Genomic DNA, 12,500 nt, shown 5'->3' on the forward strand with positions numbered 1-12,500 from the left:
ATAGTGTAGTTCCCTGAGGTGACACCCCTTTGACATGAGGGTACGCTGTACCCTGAATTCTGTAACAAACTTTTCTTTTGGTTTGTCATAGATAGCTGGTTTAGTTATTTGGCTCCAAAGCCCTATGCATATCCTCTCAGTCCTTTAAATCACTGTTTAAAACTATTCTTCTCACCATGCAATCGTAATGTATGGTTGATATTATGCCATTTGTGTGTGCTGTACATTATAGTGCACACAGTTACAGTACATGCCCTGCTCTCTGCTGGCGCTAATGTTTATGTATGCGCTTATCTTTCCCCTCTGTGTGTTTTAGTTTTGTCACACTATTTGAACTGCTTTGTTCACCCATGTGGCCAAGTCATTGCATGTTTGTCTAGTGGTTGAATATTTCTGTCCAGCAAACAGTAGTTTGTCGAAAAATAGACTCTCAATACATTTAGTTTGGTTGTAAAATCTAAAGTATGCCTGCAAATATTTGTCGAGTGGATATTTTTCCTCATGCCTGCGTTTTCATGGTGCTTCATCTTGGGATTGTTTATTCTTCAACAGATTTGGAGACTCTGTAAAAAGGAACCTTGTGATTGGTACACTGGCCTGGCCATCTCCATGGGTCATCGTGATTGGCTCCTTCTTCTCCTGCTGTGGTGCAGGGCTTCAAAGCCTCACTGGAGCACCTCGTCTGCTGCAGGCCATCGCACGAGATGGCATTGTGCCATTCCTGCAGGTGTGGGCAGCCTGCACACACACACACACACACACACACACACACACACACACTCACACATACACACATACACACATAGTACATTACAGTATTGTATAGTGTACACACAGTATAGACTATACATGCACAGACAGATTTGACATATTTTACCTTTTGATGATTACTTTTAATTTGATGATTAGCCTATGAACTCCAGAGACATTAACTGGCATACTCTGCAGGTGTTTGGTCATGGAAAATCAAATGGAGAGCCCACTTGGGCCTTGCTGCTGACTGCTGGCATCTGTGAGATTGGGATTCTGATTGCCTCCCTGGACGCTGTTGCTCCTATCCTTTCAATGTGAGTTCACCTCCCCTCAGTCACACACATGCACACACACACACACACACACACACACACACACACAAATATTTCCTTGCAACAGAAACATGTTATTGTCAGTAATTTCTATTGTACTTCCCTTCAAATAACCTCCTTGTTCCTGCTAATTGTATCTTGACATCTCTGTGGTTGTTGTGGGCAGGTTCTTCTTGATGTGTTACCTGTTTGTCAACTTGGCCTGTGCTGTCCAGACCTTACTGCGCACTCCTAACTGGAGGCCAAGGTTTAAATTCTACCACTGGTGAGTCATGTCCATTGTGCCCCATTCAAGTTTCCCATTAAAATTAATATAAGGATTTTAACTGTTGAACAAACCACTTAAATTGTATCACTGACATTCAAAAGATGTATAAAAGTGATTAGACATTCCCTTTTAAATTGGTTAATTAATTTAAAGATGTTATGATTAAATTATTCTTAAGAACCCAGGGGCAGCTCATAGCCTCATCTGCCAAAATGTCTTCCTTGTCTTGAATACGGTTAAAGGCTCTATTTATTTTGTTATAGGATTCTATCATTCTTGTCTTAAATACAGTTAAAGGCTCTGTTTGTATTCTTATAGGACTCTGTCATTCTTGTTTTGAATACAGTTAAAGGCTCTGTTTTATTCTTATAGGACTCTGTCATTCTTGTTTTGAATACAGTTAAAGGCTCTGTTTGTATTCTTATAGGACTCTGTCATTCTTGTTTTGAATACAGTTAAAGGCTCTGTTTGTATTCTTATAGGACTCTGTCATTCATTGGGATGATCCTTTGCCTTTCCCTCATGTTCATCTCTTCCTGGTACTACGCCTTGGTAGCGATGTTGATCGCTGGATGTATCTATAAGTACATAGAATACAGAGGGTAAGATGGCTGCCTACTGCCTCTCACATTCACACGTTTTGATTTCAAGTACCATCAAGCTGCTGAATCAGGTCATATATTGATGTCAGGCATTAGATACGCAGCGTGAAAAGCTTTCAGTTCAATCAGATCTCAAGGTAAAAACCATGTTTGTTAGGCTGATGGTGTCAGGATTTAAGATACGACCACTGATGACAGACTTGTGAAATCAGTTCCCAAACACTATTTACATATATCTCGTGCTTGCTTGTGCCTTGACATGTAGCTGCTTCTTATTCTCAGGGCGGAAAAGGAGTGGGGCGATGGCATTCGGGGACTGTCGCTCAATGCAGCACACTATGCCCTCGTCAAACTGGAGGAGGCTCCACCTCACACTAAAAACTGGAGGTAAGCCAGGCAGAACATGGCAAAGAGGAAAGGTGAACATACTGTATGTATAGAGATGTTATGTTTTTCCACCACACTTTCAAACTAAAGTTAATTTACACTTAGAGGAAGCCATACTCCTGTGGCTCAATAGACAATACAAAGTAACTGAATGTAAGTAAGAAACACAAAACTTAACAACAATTAACAACATAAAACATGGACGTATTGTTCAGATACCAATCCCCTCCTGAGGCAAAGCAGTATCCCTCCACAGACGGTTGGGTAGGGTTGAGTTGGCCTCCTTGCCCCTTTTTCTCTCCACCTCTGTTCTGACATGTGCTCCCCCCACCCTATCCCACCGCCCTTCTTCAGGCCACAGCTGCTGGTGCTGCTGAAGCTGGACACAGACCTGGCGGTCAAGCATCCTCGCCTGCTCTCCTTCACCGCCCAGCTGAAGGCGGGCAAGGGCCTGACCATCGTCAGCTCAGTGCTGGAGGGGGCCTACATGACCAGAGGCCCCGATGCCAAGCGCTCTGAACAGGTGGGAGTCAACGGTAGTCGACTTGTTTGTGTGAGGGTCACTTTTATAGGATGAACACTATTACTTTGATCACCCATCCCAGTCTGGGAAGGACGCTGTGAGGAGATGAAAAGTTTGGCAGATTGGTCAGGTCATGGCGAGTCCAAGTGGACTAGAGCAGTGTAGAGGGCCATAATGATGGATTGCGCTGTACCGCTTTCTATCCCGCCGAGTCTGAAGCAAGGCAGCAGTGTGTTCGTTTTCTCCTCGCTTTTGCTCCCCCCCCCCCCCCCCCCACAATTCACAGCTGCTGTGCAGAACCACGGCGTGCCCTCGTCCAATTGCAAACAACTTTCCCCGCGCTCGCCCACACGCAGCCGAAAAGCAGTTTGGTATAGTGAACGCTGCCTCCTGGTTCCCGCCATTCCACTTACCACGTCAAGTTTAATTGGTTTATCTGCCTGGCGGCACGGATCAATGCCTCATGCCATGCAATAATTAAAGCACAGAGGTCAGATGCCAGGCAAGGGCACTCACTCACACTGACAGTGCATTATTGAGATTGCAGTGCTGTTATGGTGACACAGTCACTGACGATGACCTCTTAAAAGTTCAGGGCCTTTTTTAAGTTGGACCGCTTTAATACATTTTGTTCAAACCTGGGGCGGGTTTCCTAAAGCCTTACTAACACTACGCCATTCATAATTTATGCCTCAAGCTGTACCTTAACGTTTTGGGGTGTTTCCCAGGACATCCTTAGCTCTGTATACCTTCTGTAAGAGGTACTTTTGTAACGTTGGTCTGGACCACTCTTAGCTATACCTTTATGTTTTCGAGCCTAGAAATGATGTAGACTAGGCTAAAAGATGTAAGACTACGATATGTATGAGTATGTGTATATGTGCATTACTGTTTGTGCTTCATTACATTAAAAGAAAAATATTGGTATAAATTAGTTTACCATTCATTTTTAACCCCTTGCGAAAACAAATCAGTATCAAGTATCATCTAGCCTCCAGCCTTTCTTATTCGGGAACTTTTTTTATTTTGATTTGCATAGTATTTCTAATCTGAGTCATCATACTCATCTCACGCATACTCAAACCTATGTGATTGACAATAATTAATGCCAGAGTAGTATAACCTTATATGGAAGTTCAACCGTGTCGTAGCATGTGCCAGTAAGATAAATTCGTTTTCCTGGGTAAATGTCTTTAAGAACAGCATGTAAAGGAATCAAAACGAACTGGTCTGACAGGGTAATTCTGATGAGTACACAGACGGCCTAAGGACACCTGGCTATGGGAAATGGTTTGGTATTGAATTTCACCAGCTCTTATTCCCCCAGGTCAGCAGTGTTCAAAACCTCCCGTGGTGGAACAAGATAAGGAGATAAATGAGAAAGTACTGTATGTGTTATATGTAGTATATTCGCTTCACCTTCATCCATGCCCCTCCTCCTAACCGTGGTCTGTTCTGTTTTGCAGAATGTGAGGTCAACCATGTCCTCTGAAAAGACCAAAGGCTTCTGCCACGTGGTGGTGTCCTCTAACCTGCGTGATGGCTTCTCCCACCTCATCCAGTCGGCAGGGCTGGGAGGCATGAAACACAACACTGTGCTCATGGCCTGGCCCGCCAACTGGAAGCAGGAGGATGACTCCCTATGCTGCAAAAACTTCACCGGTGAGAGTGCACTGCACTAAGACTGAAATGGTTTAATTTCTATAAAATGACCAAGTCAGTTCAAATTATGACCTTAATAGTAAATCATATATTCATATTCATACAAGGTAACCCTTTGTTGCAGTGAATTTTGCTTTAGCAACTACATCGTTAGTAATACGTTGGTCTGTGAAATTCAACAAGGTAACCCTTTGTTGCAGTGAATTTTGCTTTAGCAACTACATCGTTAGCAATACGTTGGTCTGTGTAATTCAACAAGGTAACCCTTTGTTGCAGTGAATTTTGCTTTAGCAACTGCATCGTTAGTAATAAGTTGGTCTGTGTACTTGAATGGAAAACACAGTCATGAACTTGCTATTCTAATCAATCTTCCCTCACCCCATAGAGACAGTGCGTGAGACCACGGCAGCGCACCAGTGTTTACTGGTGGCCAAGAATATCGACACTTTTCCTGCCCACAGTGAGCGCTTAGATGGAGGCACTATTGATGTGTGGTGGATTGTCCATGATGGAGGCCTCCTCATGCTCCTGCCCTTCCTACTCCGCCAACATAAAGTATGAACAAAGCCCCCACCTCACTCACTCACTCTTTCTCTCACTCACTCACTCACTCTCTCACTCTCTCACTATTTCTCTCTAACTCACTCACTCACTCACTCTCTCACTCTCTCACTCACTCACTCTCTCTCTCACTCTTTCCTTCTTTCTCTCTCACTCACTCACTCTCTCTCTCACTCTTTCTTTCTTTCTCTCTCACTCACTCACTCACTTACTCACTCACTCACTCACTCACTCATACAAACTGACTCACTCACACTACATTTACATTTAGCCATTTAGCAGACGCTTTTTTCCAAAGCGACGTACAAGGGAGAGAACAGTCAAGCTAAGCCCCACACACTGTCTCACTCACACTAACTGACTCACACTAACTAACTCACTCTAACTGACTGACTCACAAAAATGGAACGTAAAACAATCTAATTTTTCCCAACCCCCTTTCCTCTAAGCTTTTAAAAATCGTTTCCAACCACTGAGTACACCCCACTGTCTGTATTTCAGGTCTGGAGGAAATGTAAAATGCGTATCTTCACCGTTGCACAATTGGATGACAACAGCATCCAGATGAAAAAGGACTTGCAGAAATTCATGTACCATTTACGCTTAAATGCTGAAGTGGAGGTGGTGGAGATGGTAAGTCTTATGACATGACCTGACTCGACAAGTTTGGTGGGAACACTCACCATTTACTCACAATTTACTCACCATATAATTACCATTTACTCACTAATTACTTGTGTGATACTGTATATATCATAGACTTCCGATGAAGTTAAGATGTGTAAATCATGAACTAAATGTGTTTTTTATTTACTCTCATGCACAAACCACTGTTTGTGACCGAAAACATTATAATTTGACTTATATATTTGGTGCATTGACTTTTGACTCCTGTTTTCACGCCTATGAAGCACGCGAGCGACATCTCTGCCTTCACCTATGAGAAGACCCTGGTGATGGAGCAGCGCTCTCAGATGCTGAAACAGATGCAGCTCTCCAGGACAGAGAGGGAAAGAGAGGTACTGTTCCTACCAAACCTGCAACAAAAAAAAAACAGCCTGTGCAGGTTTGAGCATAGCCTTGTGTAGCCTACTTGTGTACATTGTTTTAGTGTTTCACAAGTATTTTATAGTGGTGTGAAGTTCAAGTTCAGAGGGCATTGCCATGCCTTTGCTCCAGAACTGTGCTAACTACAGTAACTCATTAACCACATTACGTTACAGCAACAGGTTGTTCCTCTTTTGCCATGTTCAGTCCAGGTGCAAACAAAATAGGGGAAATACTGTAATCTATTGCGAGAGTGTTGAGCTCTGATAAAGTAGGTAAAATTCTTTACTGTAATCTAACACTGGCGTGTCCAGCTTTGAAAATGACCTTCAGATATGCTTATAATACCCCTGGGGACTTCACTACTGTGGTGTTGTGGATTAGCAGTTAGTCAGTGATGTGTTGCCTCTCTCACCCTGCTGCCCACTCCCTATGGGGATTGTGTGCCTTGGACGTCTCTACAGATTCAGAGCATCACAGACACCTCACGCAATTCCATCAAAAGGAAGAAGCCAGTCACAGAAACTCCTTCCACAAACACCTTGCAGGTTCCAGTCGAGCCCGCAGTTGAGAATAAGGTAGTTTTGTGGTGTTCTGTGGGTATGCTGTAGCCACCACAGCCCAGCCATGGCTTGTCTCCATCCTCTATTTTCCCCCACCTGTCCATCCATCCATCCATCCATCTGCTCATCCTTCGATGCATCCATCTGTCCATCCATCCATCCATCCATCTCTCCGTTCTCTCCATCCCCTTCAGCAGCTATCCACTCTCTTTGCTATGCGCTGCTATAAAGCTACCAGCTAACAGCACACACTCACATGACACTGTGAAACTGTACAGACATGGTACATGGTAGAAGTATAAACAATTTGGGATGCCGGCTTATTAACACCAGGCCTATGCAGGCACGTGATATGACCGCCTTTTATGACAAGATCCAGGTTGCAGAGTTTTTAATTCCTACTAGAGAGACATACATGGTTGTTTATTGAGCATGTAGGGTAACTGTGACAGTTAAACAAATATTGTTTTCTTCCGTTATTCATATCCATAAAGACTATTTATTCAATTTGTTCTGCTCAAATCACTTTATTGAAGAAGTACAAAGCACCATACCAAGATTTCACATTTACCTGGTCAAAGTGGTGAGGTCATGCCTGTACGAGTGTGTCAGACCCAGGCATTCCAACCTGCAAAAAGTAATTTCAGGGAGGTATCCCGAAAATGTGTTTACATATGTTTCAACACAAAATGTGATGAAAGTACATTTCAGCTTTATAGCTATATATAGGCTACATGCATTTATTAAGCGAAAGACATTTAAAACTACAGCGTAGGGTGCTGTGTGCATGCTTTAGCTCTAGTCCTGCTCTAATGCCTTGCCTGAAATGGCGATGCAAACTCACTGCTTTTGTTTTCACACAGGCTCAACTGATCCATGACAGGAACACAAAGGCCCACGCCTCCCTTAATGACAAGGCGACCACCAGCCCAGACCGGGTCCACATGACCTGGACTAAGGAGAAGCTTGTGGCCGAGAGGAACCGCAACCGTGAAGCCAGCATGGGCGTGCGCGACATCTTCAACATGAAACCGTAAGCGCGCCCTCTAGTGTACGCAGTGTTTTATTAACAGAGGCACTTTTAGATCCTTAAATCTTTCACTGAGCTATTGGAAATACTTAAGGACACTTAGGTTATGGCACAAATTGCACTGAAACTCAAAAATAATAATAATAATACTTTATTTTTATATAGCGCTTTTCTAGGTACTCAAAGACGCTTTGCATAGAGCGAAGACAAACGAAACGAAACAATAACAGATCAGTAGAAATGTTTCTTAGTTTAACTTATGAGTAACCAAGTGTTCGTGTGTTCTTTGTTTCCCCCCTCTAGAGAATGGGAGAGTCTGTAAGTCAAGTTTTCCTTTTTTATATGTGCATGTTGGGAAGCTATGGGCTGTGAGACTGGGTTTGGCTGTGGCACCAAAATACCGATCACTGTGTGCATGGTATGCATATGAATGTACATCGTTTGCATGTTTGTTTGACATAAACAAAGCTGAGAGTTTTTAGGCCTGAAAAGTATCAGGGTGTTATAGGAAAAGTTATACTAGTAGCTAATGTGTACAGTACAACAACAGCATACTTTGCTGCTGTTTCAGTTGATATTGTGTGTTTCAGTGAATAGGGGAAGAAAAGTGATGGTTAATCATGCACAGTTTTGTTCAGTATGGTTTTCTTTTCATATTGATTTCTCATCATTAACTTAATTCCTGATGAAGTATGTAGTTGTTTTCCAAACCCCTCATTCGTCTACTTAGAAATGACTAATCATGGCACGCAGAGACCATATCAATTCTGTGCCTGCAGTGTCCGACTAAAGTGTTGACTGCAGCTTTTTTGTTTACCCAGTGAGAGTCTTGTTTCTGCCTCTCACAGATCGCAAGGAATTTAATTGATGTCTTCCTTCCAAACCTGCTGGCACTATACACTGCTGCAGGGATGTGCACTCTTCCTGTTTAGCCACAGAATTCACGACAGCACAAAGTTTTTCACTGAGCGTCTGTGTTCCCCCATGCCAGAGTAATGCAAAATATTTAACCAACACCTTTCCTGCCGTTGGTACCGACACTGTGTCTCTCTTAGGAACCAGTCCAATGTCCGCAGAATGCATACGGCAGTCAAACTGAATGAGGTAGTAGTCAGCAAATCTCAAGGGTCCCAACTAGTGCTGCTCAACATGCCGGGTCCACCCAAGAGTATAGGGGGCAATGAGCACTGTATCCTTTTACTTCCTTGGAAGAATAACAGAGTCTCAAATGTAACACTAATCTAACCCTAACCCTAGAGTATAGGGGGCAATGAGCACTGTATCCTTTTTACTTCCTTGGAAGTCTCAAATGTAACAGCCAAATGCAAAAAAGGACGGGATTATTAAATCAGTAAAATGTTCATTCTGACTGCATATTTATATTCATATTTTTTTGTTGAGCTGCAAAGTTTATTTAACAGCCTGTCATAGATAAACTTCTCTATCCTTACTTTGTTTTGCATTTGTGAGCTATCTCCAGAGAGTTTACAAAATATGTTCGCCAGGACTAAAAAACTGCTTATCTCCAGCATCCTTGCATTGGCCATCCATCCTTGACCGTCCTTTCTCAGACATGGAGTTCCTGGAGGTGCTGATGGAGGGACTGGACCGGGTGCTGCTGGTCCGCGGCGGGGGCAGAGAGGTCATCACCATCTACTCTTAGCACCGGGGCCAGGCTTCAGGCAGGGGGAGGTGAGTGGAAGGGCCACCGTCTGGCAGAGGATCTCACTTTTCCACTGGGGTCACCAGACTACTGGGTACAGTCTCAGACAAAGCAGCCTCAGCCAGTGGAGGAAAGGAAGGAAAGAAGAGACAGAGGATGAGGATGAGGAGGAGAAGGAGGAGGAGAGGGTGGGAGGACAGTGGGACTAACCTACCAGCACTGGAGGACTGGTGAGGGAGAGGGACCTGTCTCCCCAGATGACTCACACACACACACACACACACACAGACCATGAGCAGGAGGGAACACGGGTTGCCCTCTGTTCTGGTTGGGTATGTATGCATTGTTTCGGTGACGAGGAAGATGCCATATATGTATTAAAGTAGGAATTTTGTAATTGATAGAACAATCTCCTAATGTAGCACTGGTCTTTTATTGAGACTGGATGCATGTTCATGGAGGCTAAACTGTATGAGATGAGGTGTTTTCATACACAATGTGGTCTGGAACTCGGCAAGAGCTACAGGGGACTTTATAGGCAGTAATTTTCATTTATTCAGCGAATAATCTCCACAGTTAAGTCAAAAGGCCTTAAGCCAAGTGTGTATAGTTGAGATTTAACAAATGAACTTCTGTGCACATCATCATTAGAGTAAAACCAATGATCAGTTTGATACTGAATATGGTCTTTTAGAAAGTATTGCACAATGTATATTAGAAACATTTACTGGATTACATTCTTCACCAGTCTTTCTTATTTATACTCACTGGAGTCCATTTCAAGCCTGTGAAGGAAATTTCACACTTTGAGGCACTTTTCTTAACGGTACATTTCACTGTCATTAACTGGAAACCAATGTGTATGCAGGTGGCTGTTAGTTGTTTTGTTTCCATATCACATGTTGTGGGACTGAAATACAATGTCAGTTCTTTTGTTTGCTTACAGATCACCATGTGACATTTGTGAACGTTTGACATTTTGTGGAACTGCAGTCTAAATCATATGGGTGTTGTTGTTCTTATTTGAAAGTACACATTTCAGTATTTATATTCAAGCAGATTGAGATTCAAAACATTTTATTTAAAACCTTGCCTCATTAGTGTATTGATTGTCAAGTAATTGTCGAGTAAAAAAGTAACGTAAGGGTCTGTAGATGATAAGGGTCTGTAGATGACACTAGCTCTCTTGCACAGGAAAGTGATGAAATCAAGACCAAGTTTTTGTTGTAATTGAATATAACAATTAGATGTGTGCACTAGTGCACACACACACACACACACACACGCACACACACACACACACACACACACACACACACACACACACACACACACACACACACACACACACACACACACACACACACACACACACACACACACACACACACACACACACACACATACACATACACACTTACACACAAACAACCAGACTCTATTTGCACTGCCTGATTCTGCACATCCACTTACACTGTGAGGTAATTTACGTGCTGAGCTTCACTATGTTGCATAGTGTAGGACTGGTGTACATTCCCCTCGAATCTGTTCCATTGTGATGTTATGTGACTCCATGTGTGCCAAATGATATTGGGGAAAAAGCAAATGTTTTATGATTGTTGTATGTCTTTCACGTATAAGTGACTTGTAGGTTCATGTTGAGATTCTCTCTTTGGTAACGTATCCCCGGAGGATCACAGATAGCTGAAATAGCTCATTATGACTCTAAGGCCCCCTTGTGCGGATATCTGTATGGAAGACTTTGCCTGGGACTGATGGAAGTGGCAATGTGATAAAGGTATATCTGTTGCTAAACAGAAATTTCACAGACACTGTATTTTTGCTAGTTTTTCTGTGCTTTTTAAGTCTTGTGTTGAATCTATACAAATGCATATTTCTTACCACTCTAGCATCTTGTGATGTAATAATTATTGTAAAATAAATTGCAAACCTTTAACCTGTTTGTTTATTTGTAGTGCCTTTTAAGTCATGATTTGACAAATTCATTTTTAAGTCAAATTTGACAGATCTTCAGCAGACGGTATAATAACATGAACAAAGGGCCTTTAAACAACTTTTCAACATGCCATCTGAAAGCTCACAAAGTGGTGACATTTTCTATCTAACACACAAATCTCCAAAAGAAGGTCATGCCTAAACAGACTACAACTTGGTGAACCAGCACAGTTCCGGGGAAAAATGTTTTGCAGTCTTTTTACATAGCATACAAGGGATACAGAGTATCCTGCAAAATTTAGGATTCTCATGGCTGTGAAAACATGGGAATCGGTTTGGAATATTTATTCTTGGTATATAACAAATGAAGCAGAAAGATAAACGAGGCTTCAGCACTTTTTGCGATGTGATCACTGTTGACAAATTTGTTTTTTAAAATCCATGACATAACCACTTTCTTCTGCTACATCAAACATCTACTTAAATACGGTATTGTCATTTTCCACCCATACCTGTTGAATACCACGCTCAATTTCACAAACGTTTTATCTGTAGCTCTCAGAAGCAGGCAGATCAGATTTCACATGAGTGTCTATTTTCAGTCCTCCCTCCTCCCATCCTGGCATTCCCCATCATGTGCCTGGTAATCACTGCCTACAACAGCTCTCTGATTCTACATTTGTCCCCTTGCAGATAAGCACAGAGAGCCTCTGTTCTCTGTCACTTTGCGGTGGTGGGACTGTGAACTGCTGCGGTTCCTTTTAGGTTTGCTTGTCTCCGTCCTTCTGTCTCAGGCTTGCTGCCAGTCCTGAGGTTAGAGCAAGCTGTCAGTCAGGGGCGGCCCTAGCACATTTGACACTCTAGGCGACTCCCCCCCCCCCCCCCCAAATAAAACATATTTTTTGCCGCCTATACCACCTGTAGGAAAGGCCGCCAATGCTGTCAGTCCTGATGTTAGAGCTCGCTGCATGTGAGCACTATGCTCCCAGTCGTTTCCAATTTTTGCCTCCTTTTTACCAGTTGACCTGAATCATTATCATCATGACCCGATCTCATTAGAGGAATTACAAAGGGATATTAGTCAGATTCAATGTTCTCTTGCATGTATTTGACAAAACAATGGTAAATGATGTCACTTTAGAACTTCATCAAG

General features: G+C 42.7%; 1 protein-coding gene across 1 annotated transcript in view; it reads left to right on the top strand.

Annotated features, from left to right (window-relative positions):
• LOC308364474 (solute carrier family 12 member 7-like) overlaps positions 1 to 9,391 on the top strand; it is a gene marked incomplete at both ends in the record, with an annotated part of 14,201 nt that extends 4,810 nt beyond the window's left edge. The window contains 15 exons of the mRNA XM_080837608.1: positions 553 to 727; positions 949 to 1,067; positions 1,252 to 1,350; positions 1,836 to 1,955; positions 2,238 to 2,342; positions 2,697 to 2,865; positions 4,332 to 4,527; positions 4,913 to 5,082; positions 5,590 to 5,721; positions 6,000 to 6,107; positions 6,600 to 6,713; positions 7,562 to 7,731; positions 8,032 to 8,046; positions 8,784 to 8,917; positions 9,300 to 9,391. Of these exons, the coding sequence (XP_080693734.1) occupies positions 553 to 727; positions 949 to 1,067; positions 1,252 to 1,350; positions 1,836 to 1,955; positions 2,238 to 2,342; positions 2,697 to 2,865; positions 4,332 to 4,527; positions 4,913 to 5,082; positions 5,590 to 5,721; positions 6,000 to 6,107; positions 6,600 to 6,713; positions 7,562 to 7,731; positions 8,032 to 8,046; positions 8,784 to 8,917; positions 9,300 to 9,391 (1,918 nt within the window). The remainder of the gene's footprint in view (positions 1 to 552; positions 728 to 948; positions 1,068 to 1,251; positions 1,351 to 1,835; positions 1,956 to 2,237; positions 2,343 to 2,696; positions 2,866 to 4,331; positions 4,528 to 4,912; positions 5,083 to 5,589; positions 5,722 to 5,999; positions 6,108 to 6,599; positions 6,714 to 7,561; positions 7,732 to 8,031; positions 8,047 to 8,783; positions 8,918 to 9,299) is intronic.
• Between the last annotated feature and the right edge of the window lie 3,109 nt (positions 9,392 to 12,500).

The sequence above is a fragment of the Sprattus sprattus genome (genome assembly GCF_963457725.1).
Source record: "Sprattus sprattus genome assembly, chromosome: 4".
In the NCBI taxonomy this organism is placed as follows: domain Eukaryota; kingdom Metazoa; phylum Chordata; class Actinopteri; order Clupeiformes; family Clupeidae; genus Sprattus; species Sprattus sprattus.